Source organism: Arvicola amphibius, chromosome 10 (genome assembly GCF_903992535.2).
Source record: "Arvicola amphibius chromosome 10, mArvAmp1.2, whole genome shotgun sequence".
NCBI lineage: Eukaryota > Metazoa > Chordata > Mammalia > Rodentia > Cricetidae > Arvicola > Arvicola amphibius.
In genome coordinates, this window is record NC_052056.1 from 101,910,841 (window position 1) to 101,933,474 (window position 22,634).

Below are 22,634 nucleotides of genomic sequence, written 5' to 3' on the forward strand. Positions count from 1 at the left end.
ATATGTTCAACCTCATGAATCTGCCACAGAGTATGTATCAATGCAAACTTCTCATCAGCTTAAGAAATGAGAATGCCAGGCATGGTGGTGCACACCTCTGATCCTGTGCACATACGCATAAGCACGCCTATGGTTAGGATGGACACTCTTGGGCCACCTAGCCTGGAGTACAGAGTTCAGAAAGTATAAACAGAGACCCTGCCTCAGGAGAGAACCAACCTGTGACTGCACACATGCACTCTGGCATGTGTGCACTTGCACACACACACACACACATTTTTTTAAACAGAAATAATTATTAAGTCACTTAAAATCAAATTTTGATAACATGATCAATCTAGTGTATTTGTTTGAGGACAAGATAGGAAAAAATGCTAAGCTCACATCTAGGAGGAATCGCGCAAAGGAAAATGCTCTTTAAAGGATCTTTAAGGGAATGGAGGGATGGCCCAGTGGTTGATGCTCCTGCTCTTCCAGAACACCTGGGTTCAGTTCCAGCACTCATGTGGTATGCATGGATGTGTGCATGTGTGTGCACACACGTACATGCACACACACACAAACACACACACATAAAAGTCTCTTTAAATACTCTCTAAGCTGGGTGTGGTGGCTCATGCTTATACTTGGGAAATGGAGGCAGGAGGATCTGGAATCTCAGGTCATCTTTACTTAGTGAGCTGGGGGCCATCGTAAGCTCCACGAGACTGTCCCAGACACGCAGAAGATAATAAATACCTTCTTCTATGTAATGAGCCTGTGGACTTGCGTATCTGCCTGTGAACTCTGTTTAACTGAATGCTAAGGCTTCTGGACCGTCTGATGGGTTTTACGGCAGGCCATTGTGCTTTCCCACTCAGGACACAGACCTGGTGCCCAGTGATATTGCAGCAGGCTTCACCCTTCTCCACCAGCAACAGGACAACATCAGCAACAGCCTGGAGCCTCAGGAGGTCGTCACCCACTTTCCAGGGCAGTCTCAGGTAATGACAACACCTCCAACGTTCATGAGTCTATGTAGACCTTCAGAGTCACCAGCTAAAGCTGGCCGTGGGACACTCAGGAGGAGGAAGCAGAAGGATTGTGAGTAGGAGGCTAGCCTGGGCTATGTAGGGAGCCACAGGCTAGAAATAGACCCTGTGTAAGAGGAGAGAAGGTGAGGGAAGGGGAGGAATGAGAGGGAGAAGAGGCAGGAGAAGTAGCCAGGAACAGTTTCAGTAGCCTTTGGACTGAAACCCAACTTTCTCACCTAGATTCCAGGCACAGGAAGCCCACTTCCATCTTACTGTCTAGGTTGCGCTGTAGGGAAGTCAATATTTGGTCCCATGTTCTGGAAGAATTCCTTCTGGGATGGGGCCTGAGTCACCTCAGAGTGTTTTCTTCTCCAGGTCTAGGAAGCAGAAACAGCTCAGGCTTTGCTTGGTGAAAATTTTTCTGCCACAGATCTTTGTTTTCCAAAGACAAAGTCATGCCAGGCCTGGAAGTGTATGTCTGCATTCCAGCTGTAGGGGGCAGAGGCAGGGGGATTGTGAGTTCCAGGCCATCCCAGGCTACACTGTAGAAGGGACAAAACTAACTCACTCATTTCTTTCCTTCCCTCTCTCCCTTTTCCTCTCTCCTCTCTCTCTTCCTCCCTCCCTTCTCGCATTGCTGGATGTGGAACCCTGTCTTATACATACTAGGCACATGTACCATCACTGAGCCGTGTTTCCAGATCCTCAAAAACAGGACAAAACAAACAAACAAAAAACAGAAAAATAACACATAGAGACTGTGGCAGAGAAACCGTAGACTATGTGTCCCTCTGCCTCTGCCGGTGGTGACTACACCCGTGTCGCTGGGGTCGAAAGCCATGGAGTCCTCCAGGCAGAAATCCGTGTCTTAGTTACTTTTCTGTTGCTGTGGTAATACACTAGGACCAAGGTAACTTACGAAGAAAGCATCTATTGGGGGCTTACAGTTGTAGAGGTCTAGGGCTCATGACTGTCAGCAGCAGCAGCAAGCAGGCGTGCTGGAGTAGAAGCTGAGAGCTCACATCTTGAGACACAACCGTGAGACAAAGAAAAAGCTTCTGGGAATGGTGTCGGTCTTCTGAAACCTCAAAACCCTCCCCCAGTGGCGCGCCTCCTCCAGGTGTTGAAAGCGCCCATGTCCAGCGTGGAAAGCCATGAAGAACTCTAGGCAGGAACTTCTGGCAGGAGCCGGAAGACTAAGCAGGGACCCCTGCCTTCCTCCCTCGCCACAGTTCCGGTGGAGTCCACCAGTGGCTGTTTAAAACCAGCTCTTTAGAAGCAGGTGGATCTGAGAGTTCCCAGCCAGCCAGAGATACTTTGAGAGGAGACCTTGTCTCAAGAAACGGAAGTGCTGGCTGTGGTGGCACATGCCTTCGATTCCAGCACTCAGGAGGTAGAAGCAGGTAGATCTCTGTGAGTTCTAAGCTAGCCTAGTCTACATAGCAAGTTCCAGGACAGGACACAGACCCTGTCTTCAAAACAAACAAAAAAATATATTTGCCCCCTACAAAAGACTGGAGAGACAGTTCAGCTGTTAACTACTTGCCACACAGCTGTGAGGGCTGGAGTTGGGGTCCTCAGAACCCATGTAAATGCTGGGTGTGTGATGGCCCATCTGTAATTATAGTCTTGGAAGGTGAAGATGGGGGTGGGGTAGCCTTCAGGCAAGCTGGCTAGGGAGACGACTCAAGTCAGTGACCTCTGGGTTTGAAGTAAAGACTGCCTTGGCAAATAAGGTGGGAGAGAGAAGACTCTCGGTGTGAGCCTTGGGTGTCCATATGCACACAGATGCACACACGGGTGCCCACACCTTGTGAACACGCATGCATGCGGGTACCCCACAAATACACATGGGGAGAAAAGGAATGTTCGAGAGTCAAGGAGGAAAAGCAGCAAGGGTTAGAAGGTGGAGCTCAAGGTTAAGGTCTTGGGGTGGGGTGACCCTGCAGGCTAAGCGGCTTGCTTTACAAGTATGGGGACTCCCCCCCGAATTCACATGATGGAGCACTTCTGTGATCCTGGGGTTCCTACAGCAAGATGGGAGCTGGAGGTAGGGGACTCTTGGAGGCTGGAGGACCAGCTAGCTGGGTGGGTCCAGCAAACATGGTTCTAACGGGTAGAAGGTGGAGACAGATACCTGAGGCTTGGGTTGTGGGACACGTATACCCACACAGAGTGCATACACACGCAAATCTCCAGGTTCATCCCTCGCATGTATGCCACACACAATACAGCTTTTTCCTTCCTCCCCCTGACCAGGAAGCCGACTTGGATGCCGAAGTGGAGAACTGCCATCACTTCATGCCGTTTGCAGCAGCCGCCTATGGATGGCCCCTCTACATCTACAGAAACCCGTTCACAGGGCTCTGCAGGATTGGTGGCGACTGGTAGGTCAGCCTAGTGTGAGCCCCTCATGGAATTTCTCTCTAAGAGAGAGCATCCAAGAATAGAATGGAGTCTTAAGTCCTTTACCTAGAATCTTTGTGGACTGTGACTGTGTCCTGAGACTTCATGCTGTAGCTCTGAGTTGTGAGACAAGGTCTCACTATGTTGGTCCTGGCTGGCCTGAAAGAAACTCGTCATATAGATGAGGCTGCCGCCTCTGCCTCCCGAATGCCGGGATTAAAGGCGTGCGCCACACCTGGCAATTGCAACTTCTGAAAAATCTTTACTGACCCCAGCTGACCCAGAACAGCGCTCAGAACCACATACAGATGTTGTCACCCTATATCTACATGTTGTTTCCAACATTCATGGCATCGTCACCGTGTAAGGTTACTCTCAACCCGTTGGCGTCTTCAGCAAATGGTTACCACAGCACACACATACCTATGTTATTCTGGGCCAGCATGGAAGAGTAAATAGTTTAAAAGTGGAGCTATGCGGCCAGGCAGTGGTGGCACACGCCATTAAGACCAGCACTTGGGGGGCAGAGGCAGGCAGAGCTCTCTGAGTTCAAGGCCAGCCTGCTCTATAGAGTGAGGTTCAGGACAGCCAGGCTGTTACAGAAAGAAACCCTGTCTCAAAAAAACAAACAAGAAGCCGGGCAGTGGTGGCGCACGCCTTTAATCCTAGCACTCGGGAGGCAGAGGCAGGCGGATCTCTGTGAGTTTGAGACCAGCCTGGTCTACAAGAGCTAGTTCCAGGACAGGCTCCAAAACCACAGAGAAACCCTGTCTAGAAAAAAAAAAAAAAAAAAAAAAAAAAAAAAAAAACAAACAAGAAAGAGAGTGGAGCTGTGCATTTGGCTTAGGTTGTAGATGCTGATTACATGGGGAAATACAAGCATTAAGGTCGGCCCTCTCAAGAGCAGGTTAGACTTCAGCAGGTTGAGTGCTGGGTGAAAGGCATGCGCCACCATGCCTGCCTTTTCAGGGCATGTTATTAACTTGATCACATGGTCTGGAAAATGTTCAACCTCTGAAGGCAGGAGGGATTTTAAGGAAACTGTTATCACTCACTGTGGGTCTTGGGATTCAGACTCACATTAGGCTTGGCAGCAGGGACCTTTCCCGCTGGGCCAACATCTCATGCTTAATGGATAAAGGTCTGCTAACAACTTGGCTGAATTTCCTCACGACGTTCATTGTAGTAAAATTATAAAAATCAATACTCTTATTGATTGCTAACTAGCTGGTAACTTGAATACGCAATAATGTGTGTGTGTGTGATATCTGACAATGGTATATGTCCAAACATGTATGCATGTTCACATGTGTGTAATATCTGACAGTGGTGTGTCCAAACATGTATGCATGTTCACATGTGTGTGTGTGTGTAATGTCTGACAGTGGTATATGTCCAAACATGTATGCATGGTCACATGTGTGTATGTGTGTAATATCCGACAGTGGTATATGTCCAAATGTGTATGCATGTTCACGTGTGTGTAATATCTGACAGTGGTATGTGTCCAAACGTGTATGCATGTTCACATGTGTGTATGTGTGTGATATCTGACAGTGGCATATGTCCAAACATGTATATATGTTCACATATGTGTGTATGTGTGTGATATCTGACAGTGGCATGTGTCCAAACGTGTATGCATGTTCACATGTGTGTGTGTGTGTGTGTGTGTGTGTGTTTGGAAACCAGAGGAGGATGTCTGTGTCCTGCTGTCCTTCACTCCACTTTATTCTCTCAGGACAGGATCTTTCCCTGAGTCTAGAGCTAAGCTGGTGGCTGTGGCTGGTAGCCCCAGCCATCCTCCTGTCTCCACCCCATCACCTCGTAGTCTGGGTTCTGTGGATTCGAACTCTGATCCTCTTACTTGCACAGCCTGTGCCCTTTACCCACTAAACCACCAGCCCTGCTCTTTTCCTTGCTGCTTGGACCCAGGCCTTGCTCATGCTAGGAAAGCATCCTCACAGTAAGCCGAGCCCTCAGCCCCCAGGTCCAGATTTAGCATCCTTTGTTCTTACTTCAGTCGTGACTAGAGTGGGTGGGGATCACCGCTTCTTCTGCTGGGCAGCAAGCTCCTTGGTATCAGTTCCAACACAGGCTTCTTGCTGCATTCACAGCCATGGTTCATTGCTGTCGTTTCTATAATTAGTATTTGGTGTTCACATGCCCCGGCCTGACTGTGCAGGCTGGTTCCTGTGTCCTTTCGATGGGTGCCTGTCACTTTCCGAGCACTTCCCTAGTTACCTGTTTTGTTTTTTGGTGATTTTGAGACGGGATATCATGTAGCCAAGGACATAGACTCCTGATCCTCCTGCCTCCGCTTCCCAAGTGCTAGGATTACAGGCTCATGCCACCACACATGGCCTCTTCCTGCATTTCTGATGGAAATATTTCAGATTTTATTTACCATTAACATGCTCCTGAGAAGTGTGTGGGTACGTGTATGCCACAGCGAACATGCAGAGGTCAGAAGACAGCATTCAGCTCCTGACAGTGCTGTCTTCTGACCTCCTCCTGCCTCACCATGGGCTCTGGGAGGGAACTCATGTGAAATCACTCACCACGCACCTTTACCCACCAAGCCATCTTGGCTTTGATGGAAGGTTCCTGATGAAAGGAGTTGAAATTGCATCCTGTGCTTGCCCTGGAGTGGTTTCTGCCCTTCACCCTACAAGGTGGAGATGCTAATTAGAAACCAAGATCTGAGTGCTTGGCGTCCATCCCTCTGGGGTGTTGTGGCCTGCAGGACTTCCTGGTCGAAAGTTTGACAGTTCAAGAAAAAAAAGTTAAATTACATTTGTGTGTGTGTGTGTGTGTGTGGTGTGTGTGTCCATGGATGTCAGAGCAGAGGACAACTTGTAGGAGTTTATTCTCTCCATCTGTCATGTAGATCTCATCCCAAGTCATGAGACTTGACAGCAGGTGCCTTTACCTGCTGAGCCATTTTCTTGACCCGACACAGAAATTTGGCATGACCTTTCCCATATTGTATTTCTGTCACTTTCACCCTCTGCAAGCCTTTGAACCCAGCCACAGGGCAGTTTGTTCTCATGCTTGATCCCCAGTGCTTCTGATGTCACATTGGCAATCCTTGTATCTTTACTGGTAATGGGGCTGGAGAGGTGGCTCGGTCAGTGAAGTACTTGATGTTTAAGCAGGAGGCCTGGAGCTCAAAGCCCCTTATCCACATGAACATGAAATTGTTCAGACTCTGCCTGTGTCCCCCGTGGTGGGAGTGAGGTAGAGAGACAGGAGGATCCCTGGGGCTTGCTGGCCTGCAGCCTAGCTCCAGTTCAGTGAGAAGCCCTGACTCAAAGGAATTAACACAGAATGACAGAGTAGGAAATCCCATGACCTCCTCTGGCCTCCCTGGATGCATGGGCATGCATATGTGCACACATAAACACACAGAGATGAATGAATGAATGAATGGATGAATGAATGAATGAATGAATGAATGAATGAATGGGCCTGCACATGTGCACACACACACACAGAGATGAATGAATGAATGAATGAATGAATGACTGCATGGGCATGCACATGTGCACACACAGACACACAGAGATGAATGAATGAATGCATGGGCCTGCACATGTGCACACACACAACAGAGAAATGAATGAATGCATGGGCCTGCACATGTGCACACACACAATAGAGAAATGAATGAATGCATGGGCCTGCACATGTGCACACACACAACAGAGGAATGAATGAATGCATGGACATGCACATGTGCACACACAAACACACAGAGATGAATTAATGAATGCATGGGCCTGCACATGTGCACACACAGAGAGAAAAATGAATGAATGCCTGGGAATGTACATGTGCACACACACACACAGAGATGAATGAATGAATTAATGAATGCATGGGCATGCACATGTGCACACACAGACACACAGAGATGAATGAATGAATGGACATGCACATGTGTGCACACACATAGAGACATGAAAGAAAGGAAGGAAAGAAGAGTCAGGAATGTAGCTCAGTAAAAAAGTGTTTACCCCATGCGCAAGACCATGGATTCCCTTCCCTGCTACTTGAGAAACTGTTCTGTTAGAATGTCTTAGAAGTGGTCGGCCCTCCCCCACCCTGAATTTTCTAGATAAATCCTAGAGGGGGATGACTGTGCTCTGGCTAGGGGCCCAGACTGGCAGTCAGCTCTTTGTCTTCCCTTCAGTTGCAGAAGCAGAGAGACGGAGTATGATGCAGTTGAAGGGGACCAGCACAACTGCCACTTTGCCTCCATCCTGAAGACGACCGGGCTGCAGTACAGGGACTTCATTCACATCAGCTTTCATGACAAGGTACTGTCTCAGACGGGGTGCCTAGATGTGGGTCCGAGAGTCCTCTGGGATCTAGTGGTAGGAGTGTGTGTGTGTGTGCGCGCGCGCGCACACGCTCGTGCGCCCCGTGTGCACATGAATGCATGCGTGCATATGGGTCCTGGGTTTTGAACTCAGGTTATCAGGCTTAGCAGTGAGTATCTCAGTCACTGAATCATCTTCCTGATCCCCAGCCTCCTTTTTACTTTTTATTTTGAGATGTCCTACGTTGCCTATATGCTGGCCCAGAGCTCAGTCTGTGACCCAAATAGCCGTTGAATTTTCTTCAGCCTCAGCCTCAGCTTCTTAAACATCTGGGACACAAGCCTGTACCACAAGGCCTGGAATGGAAGTCACACATGAGTGTATGTGCGTGTACACACACACACACACACACACACACACACGCACGCACGCACGCACGCATGCACATACACACACACCCCTACCTGCCTACCACCTTCAAATCTGTGGTTAGCATTGCTCAGAGCTCTCCAACCCCTTCTCTACTCCAAAACCTGGTGGAGGGCAACTGTTTTCAGACTCTGTGAGCCACAGAATCTCTTGGCAGAACTTCTAAGACTTCTACAGTCGGGCTAGTGAGATGACACAGTGGGTAAAGCTGTCTGCCTCCCAGCCTGAGGACCTGAGTTCAATCTCTGGGATCCTCACAATAGATCCTCACAATCCCTCGGGTTGTCTTCTAATTTCTTCACACATGCTGTGACACATACATGCTCATGCACACACACATGCACACACACACCCTCACATTATAAATGTAATTTAAAGAAAACAAAACTCCTGAAGTTGCCAGTTGTGGTGGTGTGTATAATCCCAGCACTTGGGAAGCTGAGGCAGGAGGATAGAGTAACCAGGTCACCGAAACTCAGGTTTCTTTGTTGTTGGTGATGCTCTGTGTCCCCGTGGGTCAGGCCTTGTGCTGGCTTCTTCTCTTCCAGGTCTATGAGCTGCCCTTCATAGTGGTTCTGGATCACAGAAAGGAGGCCGTCGTGGTCGCTGTGAGAGGGACCATGTCTCTCCAGGTAGTGCCGCCGTGTTTGACAGACTCAGATCTGGGCACTGTCGGGGAGCAGAGAGTGAGCCACGGGTGGTGCTGGGGCAGAGGAAATCTTTGTTAGGAACAGAGAAAGCCACTGTGTGAGGTAACCAGGGGAAGCACTGGAGCCAGGAAGTGAGCGTGGGTTGTGGAACACCGACTTGATGGAACACGCACGGGGAGGTGGTTCCCACTTAGTGGCCAGCTGTTGGCGGCAGAGGTGCCAACACATTCCGAGACATTCTGCAGGGACACCTGCTTGGGTCACCTCCTGCTGACCCTCCTTAGATGTGCCTAGATGAACCCCAAGCCTGGGTAGCCCGCCCTCTTAATTCCTGCACCCAGAGCCAGATGGGATGGTGGGGTCAGCCTTCCGTGAGAAGACACGCTGGGCAGTGTGGTAGGACACTCCCGTAATCCCACCTCCAGAGGCTGAGGCAGAAGGATTCCAAGTTTGAGTCCTGCTTGGGCTACATAGTAAGACTGAATTTTGAAGAAGTGGGAGGGGCAGTTTGGAGATGGCTCGATGGTAAAGTGCGCTGAGGGGAACGGTGAGGATCTGCGTACAATCCCTGGAACCCATGTAAAACCCAGGGTCGGTACCGCGTCTGTGGTCCCAGCTCTCCAGCAGCAGAATGGGAGATGAAAACAGGAGACTCTGGAATCCCAAGGGTCAGGTAGCCTGGAGTCTACACCGGCTGACATGGAGTGCATCTCCGATCTGACCGCTGTACCTGGGCCGTGGCACACGTGCACCTGCATTCATACACAAACGTGTACACGCACACATACACAACACACAAAGACTTAAAAAAAATAGTCACGTACTCTCAGTTCCTTTTGGGGGTTCTCTCAGGCCCTCCCTTCCTCCAGTCACCATGTGCTGCCTCTTCTGGGCGCAGCGAGCCCCTTGTCCACCTCCAGTCCCCTCCCGCCTCCACTTGTCCCGCTCTCTTCCCTCTTTCAGCATCTGCTCTCTGGTTTCTTCTCTGCCACCCCCACTCTCACTTCCTGGTTCTTCTAGGCGTGCCCAGGAAGGACCAGTGTGACTGCTGAGTGTGCAGCACAGGCCTAGAATCCAGACACTTTGAAGGCTGAAACAGAATTTTAAATTTAGGGTCAGCCTGAGCAACTTAGACCCTATATCAAAATAAAACAGGGCTGGAGAGATGGCTCAGCCCTAGAGCACTGACTGTTCTTTCAGAGGATCTAAGTTCGATTCCCAGCACCGACATAGCAGTTCACAATTGTCTGTAACTCCATTTCCAGGGGTTCAGGCATGCATATGGTATACAGACACACATGTAAACACATAAAGAAATAATAATAAAGAGGGCTGGGCTGGACATGCTAGTGCCACAACTTTAATTCTACCCCTTGGGTGGCAGAGGCAGGCAGATCTCTGAGAGTTAGAGGCCAGCCTGGTCTACTGAGTGAGTTCTAGGCCAGCCAAAGCTACATCGTGAGGCCTGGGCTAAGAAAAGATTCCTGGCCATATAATGCAGCGGGGGAGCACCTGCCTGGTATCTCCCTTTCAGAGACTCAGGCAGAGCACTTAACATACCTTGTGGAAGGCAGGAGTTCAGCCCATTATCTATTATTAGTATTGCCCATTACTCCTTGCTCAGTGTCCCCAAGTGCTGGAACGAAAGCGTGCACCCAGCACAGCCTGCTCCAGTCTCTCCTCTATGCTGTGCTCAGGTCTCAGTGTCTTCCTTCCTCCTCCGGAAACCTCCATTGCACACGACTTTCCTCCGAGTGCTCGTTCCCTGCCAGCCTGGTGGGTGCTCTCTGATCTGCCTGTCCACCCTTTCCTAGTCCCAGTCTGTACACAGCACTAAGAGTGCCAGGTGTCCTCAGTGGGTCGCTTGTAGAAGTAAGCCGGGCATGTGGTACATGCCTACAGTCCCAGCATGGGAGGTAGAGGAGCTCAAAGCCAGTCCACAAACAGAAACTAAAACAGCACGGAGCCCAGGGAGGATGGTTATTCCGCTTCCCTCCAGGTTCAGCCCGGCCACTCATCCTGTCAGCATCTTTGTTGTTTAGTGAACCATTGTGTGTGTGTTCCAGGGCAGAAACGGGGCTTTGCTCAAACCCTAATCTGTACTCTGGGCTGGGAAGATCCTTAGGTTACAGTGTGCAAGACAAAGGTGTTTCTAGATGTCCCTTCTATCACCGCCATTGCTGCCTGGCAACCCGCCAGCTGAGGCTGGACACATCTCTCTCAGCAGCCTGACCTCTCTGGTGTCCCTGTCCTCAGTCCCCACACATGCCACCTTCACCCGCCGTGCAGCTTCACAGGCTGACATTGCTGTGCCCACATTCCCAGGATGTCCTGACTGACCTGTCTGCAGAGAGTGAGAACCTCGAGCTGGATGCTGAGCTGCAGGACTGTGTGGCCCACAAGGTATGTTTGTGTTGAGAGGAACATCTCAGAGGTGGAGTAACGTGGCTGAGCCGGAGGATGGCCTGCCAGATCAACACTTGAGGGGGGCTGTCTTTCCTTCCCTCTTTTTTTTCTTCTGGTTTTTCAAGACAGGATTTCTCTGTGTAGCCCTGGTTGTCCTGGAACTCACTTTGTAGACCAGGCTGGCCTTGAACTCACAGAGATCCACCTTCCCCTGCCTCCCAGGTGCTGAGATTAAAAGCACTTGGGAGTGCCACCACCACCCAGCCTCAGCCTCCTTTTTTTAGGCAAGAGTCCCATGTAGCCCAGGCTGACCCATCGCTAACTCGCTTTCCTCTCGCGTCCACTGTCTGAATATGAGGATTCCAGGTTAGGATGGAACCCAGAGTCTGATGCAGGCTGGGCAAGCATCTAGTAACTGAACTGTAGCCCGTCACTTTCCCTCTAATTAAAGTCTGATATCTTCGTGGGAAAATGCTTGGTCCAGCCAGAGCAGCAGAGCAAGAGCTGCAGCCTTGTGGGCGGCACAGGCTGGATGGACAGCTCCCTCCCACAAGTTCTCTGTGGATGTGGCCAGAGCCTACTTCTGTTTCTCTCTTCCTTTTCTGTGGGGGTGAGTGGGGCAGAGTTCCTCTTGGAGGAGGAAAACCCCACCTCAGATGGATGTGTGCATATGAAATGGTTTTTAAATATTGTAAAGTAAGTGTAATAACTCCAGACATGGAGTCTTAGGTAGGAGGACCATGAGTTAGTTTCAGGCTGGATTTGGCTACATAGCAAGGTCCAGGCCACTGTGAGCTATGTAGTGAAACCTTCTCTCAACAAACCAAAAAAACATATGATAGATGGGAAGACAGATACATGAACGATGGATGGGTGGGTGGGTGGATGGATGGGCAGGTGGTGGGTGGGTGGGTGGGCGGGTAGATGGAGGGATAGATGAATGGTAGATGGATATGTGGATGCTGGATGAGTGCACTACATTTATCATTTTAACCGTTTGTGATATTTCAGGTCATTACCATCATGGGTTTGTACAATGTTGTGTGCCCATCTTTTCTGTCTATACCATAATTTTTGATGAACCCTGATGTTGGCTCTGGGCTTACTAAACGCTAACGGCCCCACTCCCAGCTCTGATATTCTACCCTCTCTCCTTGTGAGGTTGCGTCTTCTAGTGTCCATCTTTGTGTGTGTGTGTTCCTCTGTGTGTACAGGTTCACGTACATGTGTGTATATGTGCATATGAAGATCAGAGGTTGATGCCGGCTGTCTTTCCAGTTGCTTCCCACCTTATATTTTGAGATAGGGTCTCCCTAAACCTAGATTGGGTGTTTAAATCTGTTTAGTTGAATGGGGCCAGGGAAATGGCTCAGCGGGTGAGGTGCTGGCCAGGCAGATGTGAGGATCTAAATTTGGATCTCTAGCACTCATGTGTAAAAGTTGGGCATGGCAGTGCGCATCTGTGATGTCAGCACTGGATGGGTGGAAGCAGACTGAGTCTGGGCCATGCTGCCTGGCCAGCACAGTTTAAACAATAAGTGGGCACCTGCAGTCTCCACTCTGGGAAGATGGAGATGCGGAATCCCCAGGAGCTCTAGAACCGACCAGCATAGACAGAGGCTAACAACAAGAACACGTCTGAAGTTAAAGGCAAGGCCCAACACCGGGGGTGTCCTCAGACCTGCACTTGCCTGCCGTGACAAGTGTGAGTCCACACTCGTGTACATGAACACTAATGTACACACACACGAGAGAGAGAGAGAGAGAGAGAGAGGAGAGAGGGAGGGAGAGAGACGGAGGGTGGGGTGGCCTTCTTCAGAGCTGTACCCATTAATGATATTGTTATTTTGAACAGTCGTGTTAGCAACTGTTTATGATCACCAGATACTACTAGAACAGGGCCAGGGGTGTGGCCAAGTCAGTAGAGTGTTTGCTCAGCATGTATGGAGCCCGGGGTTCAGTGCCCAGCATCACATGAACTGGGTGTGGTGGTGCACACCTTCAGCACTCAGGGGGCAGCAGTAGGAGACTTGGAAGCTTAAGGCTTGGCGACATGTGAGTCGGAGGCTGTAAACAGCCTCCTCTTGTAAATAAATAAATAAGAAAATCCTCCTTTTTCCCGTTCTGCCTGTCTTTCATAACTCATTTCAGTCTTGCTGTAGTTCTCAAAATAGTGTCTTTTTAAATGGTGTTTTTATTTCTCTGGGTGCACACGCGCCTGCTTGTATGGGTGCCATATGTTTGCAGTGACCACCCAGGCCAGAAGAGGGCATCAGATGCCTGGCATTAGATCTACAGGCAGGGGTGACTCACCTGGTCCAGGAGCTGGAGATTGAAACTGGTTTCTCTCTGCAAGAGCAGCAAATGCTCTTAACTCCTGAGCCACCTCTCTGGCCCCCAAAGTAGTTTTTTATTCTTCTGTATCTTTGTTATCACTACCAGCCGTATTCTGTTTGCTGTTAAACAGGCAACCAGACTTTAACAGAGCTCTCTGGAAACAGTTCTGTTTGGTTCTCCTGTACAACATCACCCTCATGTGGTGGGGCATTCATTGCCGACTAAGAGTTAGCCACGGGGCTGGAGAGACGGCTCAGCAGTTATAAACACTAGCTGCTCTTCCAGAGGACCAGGGTTCAACTCTCAGAACCGACATAACAGCTCACAACTGTCTGTAACTCCAGTTTCAAAAAATTAAAAAGAAAAGAAAAAGAGTAATCCACAAAACCAGAGCTCCTGGCTCACTTTGGGGGTCTTTCGTTACCACATAACCTCTAAGTGTGCCCCACCCTAAATTGCGCTCTTCCTCTGTCAGCTGTAGCTCGAAGAGCTCAAAGCACTAATAAATAGCTTTCTCAAGGCCCTCTGCTTTCTTTGGTTTGTGATCGTTCAATTTGAAGACACCACACACACACACAAAGTGCAAGGCCTGGCTGACTTACATATCAAATTGAGAGCCAGACTGGCAACTTTAAAACCATCTCAAAAAAATAATACCTTTTAGACATATTTATGTGTGTGTGTCCATGTGCACATGCCCACGGAGACCAGAATTGGGGAACAGATCCCCTCAAACTGGTGCCTGTGGGCTACCTAATGAGGGTGCGAGGAACTGAACTCTGGTCTGACAGAAGCACTTTTGATCATTGATCTATTTCTCCAGCCCATAAAAATAAGTTCTAAAGGGTCTGGTGTAATTCAGTGGTAGATTGCTTGCCCAGCATACACTAGGGCCCCCAGCTTCAATCCCCAGTCCTTAGAGGATTCGCGTCATGTGTCGTGCGGCTACGGACTAGCACACAGAACTACAGATATGCCTGCTGCATAAATGGGTGTTCCTGGTGACACCCACTGACTTAAATACATACCAGCATCCACTTCCTGGCAGCCAGCCTCTGGGACACAGGCCCAGAGTGTATCAGTGAACTGTAGGCCAGAGACTGCCTTCCCAGCCATGCTGACCTCGCCCCATCTATTCCTTCAGGGAATTGCTCAAGCAGCCAGATACATTTACTGCAGACTGGTCAATGATGGGATTCTGAGCCAAGCCTTCAGTGTCGCCCCGGTGAGATCGGTTCATTTTTCTATTTTCTGTTGCTGTCACGTCCATCTGTTCTCCTGGGCCTCAACTCCCTCTGCCTTCTGTCCCTTAGGAGTACCGGCTCGTTCTGGTGGGGCACAGCCTAGGAGCCGGAGCTGCGGCCCTGCTAGCCATCATGCTCCGGAGGGCCTACCCACAAGTCCGTGCTTATGCCTTCTCGCCACCCAGGGGGCTCCTGAGGTAAGGCTTCACTCTCCTTCAGGACAAGCCAAGCAGGTGCTCTTCAATTTACATAACTTAATTACCTTTCCTCCCCAGGAGTTCCTTGTGACACACTGTGGTGCTGACATGTGGCCCGGTTGGTTGGTAGCTCCCTTAGCATCTCTGAGGCCTGGGGTGGCCTACTGCTGTGACTCCAGCACTGGAGAAGCTGCAAGGTGAAGGTTCTCTCCGGCCACATGGCGGGTTAGACCCTGAGACTATGTGAACTGAACATGGTTCTGCGTGCCTAAGATGGAGGCACTCAGAAGGCAGAGGCAAGAGAATTACAGTCCTTAGAGAAGCCCTGCCAAGAGCTCTAATTTCCTGCCTAGCCCAGGCTGGCCTCAAACTCAAGAGATCCGCCTGCCTCTGTCTCCTAAATACTGGGATTAAAGGCGTGCGCCGCCACTACCACCCAGCTTGATTTTTGTTTGTGAAACAGGGTCTCGTTATGTAGCCTTTGCTTGAAGTTGAACTCATAGACATCAACCTGCCTCTGCCTCCTCTGAGTGCTGGGATTAAAGATGTGCACCGTCACCCCTGGTAAAAGGTCACTGAAGATTAGATCTGATTCAGAGGGCATGGTGTTAGCACTACACATACTTCCTGTTGGCCACACTCACTGTCATCATCTCACCCCTTAGTGTTGGCAGTAACAGCCATTTCCTTAGATGGACTTTCTCAGAGAGCAGGGAATGGAAAGTGGGCTTCCTTTCCGCCTGCACTGATTAGCTGAAAATAACGTAAAGAACTCGTCAGGTGAGGTAAAGTTCGTGCCAGAAAAATAGGAGCAATGCAGAAATACTGTGGGTTTGCTTTTTGGTTTTGATGAGACAGTCTTACAGTGTAGCCAAACCTGGCCTAGATCTCATGTAGCCCAGGCTAGCCTCAGGCTCTTGATGATCTTCCTGCCTCAGTCTCCCAAGGGCTGAGACTATAGGTGTGCTTCAGAACAGAACCCTGCTCAGTATGAAAAACACACTATGAGCTTGATTTTAGGGACTGCTTTTATTATTTAACTTTTCTAGTTTAGCATACAGGGTATCAACATAGTTCCAGACAATTCTGTAAAGCTAGTATTCACGCTGTTTTCTGTCCTCATTGTCTCGCACACCAGAAGTAGGCATTTCTCAGATGACTTTCACCTTTGTATTTTATTCACATATTTACCTTTTAGTGATTTCTAGATAGGGTCTTAACTGTGTAGCCCAGGCTAGTCCCAATTCTCAGTCCTTCTCCCTCTACTCCTTAAGTGCTAGATGGGAATACAGGCTACCTAGCCTTGAATCCAGTCTAGCCCTGGTAGGTCGGTCTTCTTGCCTTACCCTCCCTCCGAGTGTCTGGAATCACAGGCCTGAGCGCACTGGGCCAGCTTCTATCCTGCAGATACACACTGCAGTGGCTAGCCTTTTACCTCTGCCTGCTCGTATATTGCCAGGGCACCTCAGTAGATTGTGTCACAGGGATCATTTGGTGATTTAGCTGTCCTATGCCCTGGGGTCCCCATGTCACGTTTCTCCGTTAGAAGATTGGAATGTGACACCAACCTCTGCCCTGGCAGCTGTTTATTCTCTCTGAAGCCCGCAGCAACAGAACCTAGACTGACTTAGCTTGTCTCTCACTTGAACTTCTAGCAGGTCCCTCTACGAACACTCCAAGGACTTCATCGTGTCACTCATCCTAGGAATGGATGTCATCCCCAGGTCGGTGTCCCTCAAGTGGCCCACGGGGTCGGGGTCATTGGCAACACCAGGTACTGAGATTATTTTTTACTAACCAGGTTAAGTGTGACCAACATGGAGGACCTGAAGAGAAGGATCCTGCGAGTGATCGCTAACTGCAACAAGCCGAAGGTAAGCGCTCAGCCAGGGTTAGACGCGAGGGTCTCCTCCGTGTCTGGGATTCTGTGTGCAGGAGTCACAGAGCGGCACTTAGGAAAGAAACCCTTGCCCATCTCCTCTGTGCTCTCAGTCACATGGCCCAGGCTTCCAGTAAGGCCCACACAGACGGACTCTTAACAGGTTCTAGGGAGCTGGCAAGATGGCTCTGTGGGGAAAGGCGTTTGCTGCTAGACTGACCTGCATTCAGTCCTCATGGTGGAAGGGGAGGACCTCCCTGAAGTCCTCATCTCCACACGCATACAATTAGCTAAGTAAATGTAAGGGGAAAATTTAATGGCAGAGACTTGAGAGTGTAGCTCAGTGGTAGAGCACTTCCCTAGCCTTCAGGAGGTTCTAGGTTCAAACCTACACACACAGGAAAAGAGAAAGTGTATTAGCCAATAGGAGCTGACAGCCATGAGGTGGTGTAATGGTGTTGGCCTCTAATCCAGCTGCTGCGAGACTGAGGTAGGACTGCCAAAAATCTGAGGCCAAGAGGAAAAGGAAGCCAAGGAGGGGGCAGGGGCTAGAGCCCAGTGGTAGAACAGTTGCCCAGCATGCTCGAGGCCCTAGTTTCATTGCCTGCTATTGGGGTAAGTTTGAAAAGGGGGGGGCAGCGAGACAGCGGGTTTGGCATGTGGCACTAAGCCCAGTCGGAGTCCAGTCCCTGGAACCCAGGGGGTAGACAGCCAGCTCCTTTTGTCCTATGCCCCCCCCCCCCCCCAAACACACGCACACACACACACATGGCATGCCACCACAGGAACACACAAAATAAGTAGGATTAAAAACAGCATTCTTAAAGAACAGGTATGTATCAGTGGGAATCTTGACAATATTCAAAAAAGTATATGCTGAAGTGTGGTTTTATCTGTGTAATGGGACTACAGGTGCTTTACCTTTTCAATTTTATTGTTTATAAGAATTTTAATATTCACTTTTTTTTTGCAAAATGGTTTCTCTGTATAGCTTTGGAGCCAGTCCTGGAACTAGCTCTTGTAGACCAGGCTGGCCTTGAACTCAGAGATTCCCTGTCTCTGCCTCCAGAGTGCTGGGATTAAAGGCATGTGCCACCACCGCCCGGCTGAATTTTAATATTCACTTCTTATCAGACATCTAAGTTTGTTTTTGTTGTTGTTTTGGGTTGGATTTTTTGTGGGGGAGGGAAGTCAAAACAGGGTCTCTCTGTCTAGCCCTGGCTGTCTTGGAACTTATTCTGTAGACCAGGCTGACCTTGAACTCAGAGATCCACTTGATTCTGCCTTCCAAGTGATGGGGTTAAAAGTGTACACCACCACCGCCAGATTTTGTTTTACCTTATTTTGGTTTTATTTTTTTGAACCAGGGTCTCTCTGTGTAGCTCTGGCTGTTCTGAAACTCTGTAGACCAGGCTGGCCTTGAAATCACAGAGATCCTCCAGCCTCTGTCTCCCAAGAGCTTTTTCTGGTGTTTTTGAGACCAGGTTTCTATGTAACCCTGGCTGTCCTGAAACTCGATATGTAGAGCAGGCCAGCCTCGAACTCAAGATATCTGCCTGCCATTACAGAGTGCTGGGATTAAAGGCATGCGCCACCACCGCCCGGCCTAAAAATAACTTTCAAAATACACGTATGATTTGTTTTTTAACTGTTGTTGCACATATGATGGGTTCTTGGCACAGGCCTCACTCATGACCTGTGGTTGTGGAAGGACAGGCTAAACCCTGAGGGCTGCCACCTAGCACAGGACCAATATTGCCCTTGGGTCTCACCTTTCAGTACAAGATCCTGCTGCATGGCTGTTGGTATGGACTGTTTGGAGGAAACCCTGATAACTCTCCAACTGAACTGGACGAGGCCAACCAGAGAGCCCTGACTCAGCCTCTTCTTGGGGAGCAGAGCCTGCTGACTCGAGGCTCCCCGGGCTACAGCTCCAGTGACTCCCCACTGGACTCCCCCACCAAGTACCCACCTCTGTACCCACCTGGCAGGATCATCCACCTGGAAGAAGAGAGCGGTTCGGGGAGGTGAGTGGAGGGAGGCACGTGGGTCTCTACGCTCATCCGCTGAGGGTGGCCAGAAGCCTGGCTCAAGGGCAGCATCACTAGCCCATGTTCTCTTTTGTTCAAGGTTTGGCTGCTGTTCTGCTGCCCGGTACAGGGCAAGGTGGGCACATGAAGCCGAATTTGGCAAGATCCTGATAGGCCCAAAGATGCTGACTGACCACCTGCCTAACATCGTCAATCAGGCGCTGGACAGAGTAGTCGCGGACAGAACAGCCTGTGTCTCCTGCCCGGGACAAGGGGGCCCTCCTGCAGCTGTGGCCTAACCCCGCTCGTGGACACTCCCCAGCACAGTGGGCTTGCGCTCCCCCTCCCTTTAGACTTACTGAATGTGAGTGGCTTCTGTGAGGCGGTGTGGTGGTTCCTGTCAACAGTGAGCTGGTGGGTCCCTGTAGAATGGGCAACAGTATGACCATACAATTCATAGAAACTTTTTTCTTAAGACAGCGTTTCTATGGAGCCCTGGCTGTTCTGGAACTCCATCTGTAGACCAGGCCAGCCTCAAACTCAGAGAGCCAACTGCCTGGGATTAAAGGCATGCGCCGCCACCATCAACCTATAAAACCATTTTTAACCACAGTATTACTAGGATCAGGAGTCGGGAACACGCAGAGGTGTTAGGACTTCTGGGACAGTTTGTGGAGCAAGCCTCCTTTAGCTACCTGAGAACTCCACATATGAAGACCCTTGGTGAATCTCTAGCACTTCAACCTCTGCCAGGAACCCATCCCATTGTTTACAAGTCTGACTCTAAGACGACAGGTGTGCACTTTATAGTCTTCGCCGGCGTTCGTGCGGCACTAAGGGCAGCCGGAGCGTCCTCTGAGCCACTGTGGCTCCATTTGTACAACGTGAACTGACTGCTTAACTTTCATGAATGCTTAATTCTCACATTATTCTAGCTCTGGAGCCAGGTGTTGGGCTCAGGATTTTTTAAAATAAAGTAATTGATACACCATCAGTGACTGCATGGGAAGGTCTGTATTACTGGGGGACAGGAATTCCCTGCATTAGCCTCTTGGAGCTGACAAGTACCACTGTACCTAGGTAGCCTTTTTATAGAAAATCAAGTTGTTTTGTAACTCTGGCAACTGAGACCTGCCCATATTCCAAAGAGTCTACCAAGTCCAGAAAACAAAGATGCCAAATGTGTTGGTGACTTGAGCCGCTTTCCCAGCACTTAGAATGGGGGGGAGGGGGGCAGGAGGACCAGGAACGGGAGGTCACACTTAGCTACTTAACAATATGCTAACTCAAGATGCTGACTCCAAACAAAACCCCAAAAGGGAGCTAGAAAGACTAAAGGGAAAACTTACAAGATATATTAATAAAATACACCTGCCAAGTACAGTGGCGCACACCTTTAATCCCAATATTCTGAAGCAGAGGCAGGCCATTTTCTGTGAGCTCAAGGTCTGCATAGTTCTAGGCCAGAAAGGACCATACCATAGTGAGACTCTGTCTCAAAAAAGAGTACACACCCTAGTTATAGCGAAAAAAAAAAAATCGAGGAAAGAAACAAATATCTTTGGAAAGAAATCTTAAGGGACTGGGCATAGTGGCACATACCTTTAATCTCAGCAGTTGGGAGGCACATGCAACAGGCAGGCAGTACCTGTGAGGCCAGCCTGGTCAACAGAGTGAGTTCCAGTACAACCAGAGCTATATAATGAGACCCCCCCCATCCCAAAGAACAAAAATAACCCAAAACCGAAACCCCAAGGAAATTCCAGTAATTTTAGACCCAGAGAGTATCCCCCAGTAGAATGGCTTCTGTTGAGATGAAGGCCCTCAGAGAAAAAATGAGGGACATTAGACTGGAGTTGTGTAGGATACAAAGATTTGGTGGCCAGAGGATTCTGAGATGTGGCAAAATGCAAACTGATCAAAATAAAGTATCTTAGGATTCAACAGAAGGGCCCCAGATGACTTGGTCAGTAGTCTCGCTTGAGGACGTAAGCTCAAACCCAAACCGCTGGAGAGGGAGACAGGAAGGCCCCTAGGGCATCAGACAGGTAAACCCCAGCAGTTTCAGTGACAGAGCCTGTCTTCAGAAAAATGGAGCATCACCTGGGGCTGGTCTCTACAGACGTGTGCACACACACTTTACATTTCAGATTTCAATATGCCAGGAAGTTTAGTCAAACTCTCCACAATAAAAAGATTTAAGCATTATCCTAAGGAAACCGAAGTGTGGGTGAGGCCAAGTTCGTTATCACTGGATACAGCCTCAAGTGTACTTATAAAATCACGTCTGCTGGACACTCAATGTTTGGAAAGAATGTAGATGATGGCGTTGGGGCCACTGGGGAGACCTCGTCCCTCACATCCTTATTGGATCAAGAGCTGTGGCTGAACATTGCGGTAAAAATTTAGACTGGGGAAACAGCCAGACATGCCACATACCTTTTAATTCCGTCATTCAGGAGACAGCCACCAGCAGATCTGTGCGTTCTACCATCAGCCTGGTCTACAGAGTGAGAGCCAGAACAGCTAAAAGCACTTGCTCTTGGCAGAGGACCCACAGCTGGTTTCCAGCTCCCACATGGCAGCTCACAACCACCTGTATCTTTAGACCCAGGAGATTCAAAGCCGCCTGCTGATCCTGTGGGCACTGCATCCTAGTGATAAGGACATTTGAGCAAGCACTCATAAATCTTTGAAAAAAATGAAGGATGAAGTCCTGCCTCTGGAATGGGTCAGGCAGAGCTCATGTCCTTATAATAAGCATTTACTGCTGTGTTTTTAAACTGCCTGTTTAACTCTGGTTAAAAAAAGTTTTGGAGCTGGGTGCGGTGGCACAGTCCCTTAATCACACAGCACTAGGGAGGCAGAGGGCAGCCAACACTACATAGTGAGAGACTCTCAAGAAAGGAAGGAAGGTAGCTTGGTTTGGGACCAGAAAAGATGGCTCAGTAGGTAAGGGTACCCACCGCCAAGCCTGCCAGCCCGACTTGAGTCCCTGGGTGGAAAGGGCATGACTCCTGAAGGCCGTCCTCTGCCCACACGTGCTGTGCCACGTTCATACACACACAAGAACTGTAACTTTTAAAGGTTCAAAGTACAAGAATCGCCAGTGAAAGCCAATTCTAACTGGCTGCATTAACAGTGCATGTTTGGGTTCCCCAAGATCACGACGTGGTCTACCCTGCCAAGTTCCACAACCCAGCTTCCCCATGTCAAGCACTCAATTCTGGCACTTCTCCCACAGGGATGTGCTCATGCGAACACACCCCACTGTGGGCAACTTCACGCGGACACCTCAGGCTCAACAAGACTGAACATGAAGGCCACCCCCACTGCATTGTGTGGCTGTGGAGTCACCTACCTTTTCCCTAGAGGTGGCACTCCCTCCACCCCAGTCTGAGAAGCACACAGCCAACAATCCAGGAATTTAAAGTGAGGCAAACACGCCAAGAGCTTGTTTGTCAAGTTCCAAAAACACAAGCATGACCAGTTGTCTGATTCAAGGATTTATTAAGTCATACATGCAAAACATAATGCTAACTGCATTAGCAAAAGATCAATGTAAAAACACTCCACAATTCTGCAACTGTCAATTGAAAAGTTTGTTCTAGTGGTTGGAAGGCCAACACTGTGTTCTTGCCAGTGAGTCAGGTTGCACAGAACAGCATTCGCACTAGCAGTTGACAGAACCTCACAGACCCAAAGGAACAGCTCTAGG

At 49.5% G+C, this 22,634-nt stretch overlaps 1 protein-coding gene across 3 annotated transcripts in view; it reads left to right on the top strand.

The window, feature by feature from the left end:
• Daglb (diacylglycerol lipase beta) overlaps positions 1 to 19,910 on the top strand; it is a 35,934-nt gene extending 16,024 nt beyond the window's left edge. Inside the window, exons 5-15 of one of the 3 annotated variants that reach the window (XM_038346773.1) lie at positions 861 to 983; positions 3,273 to 3,400; positions 7,615 to 7,741; positions 8,722 to 8,805; positions 11,149 to 11,226; positions 14,711 to 14,791; positions 14,880 to 15,007; positions 16,663 to 16,731; positions 16,809 to 16,881; positions 18,666 to 18,913; positions 19,017 to 19,910. In XM_038346773.1, coding sequence (XP_038202701.1) covers positions 861 to 983; positions 3,273 to 3,400; positions 7,615 to 7,741; positions 8,722 to 8,805; positions 11,149 to 11,226; positions 14,711 to 14,791; positions 14,880 to 15,007; positions 16,663 to 16,731; positions 16,809 to 16,881; positions 18,666 to 18,913; positions 19,017 to 19,215 — 1,338 coding nt within the window. In that variant the 3' untranslated portion in view covers positions 19,216 to 19,910. The remainder of the gene's footprint in view (positions 1 to 860; positions 984 to 3,272; positions 3,401 to 7,614; positions 7,742 to 8,721; positions 8,806 to 11,148; positions 11,227 to 14,710; positions 14,792 to 14,879; positions 15,008 to 16,662; positions 16,732 to 16,808; positions 16,882 to 18,665; positions 18,914 to 19,016) is intronic. The other 2 variants (XM_038346774.1, XM_038346775.1) reach the window with 2 other exon arrangements.
• The last annotated feature ends 2,724 nt before the right edge of the window (positions 19,911 to 22,634 follow it).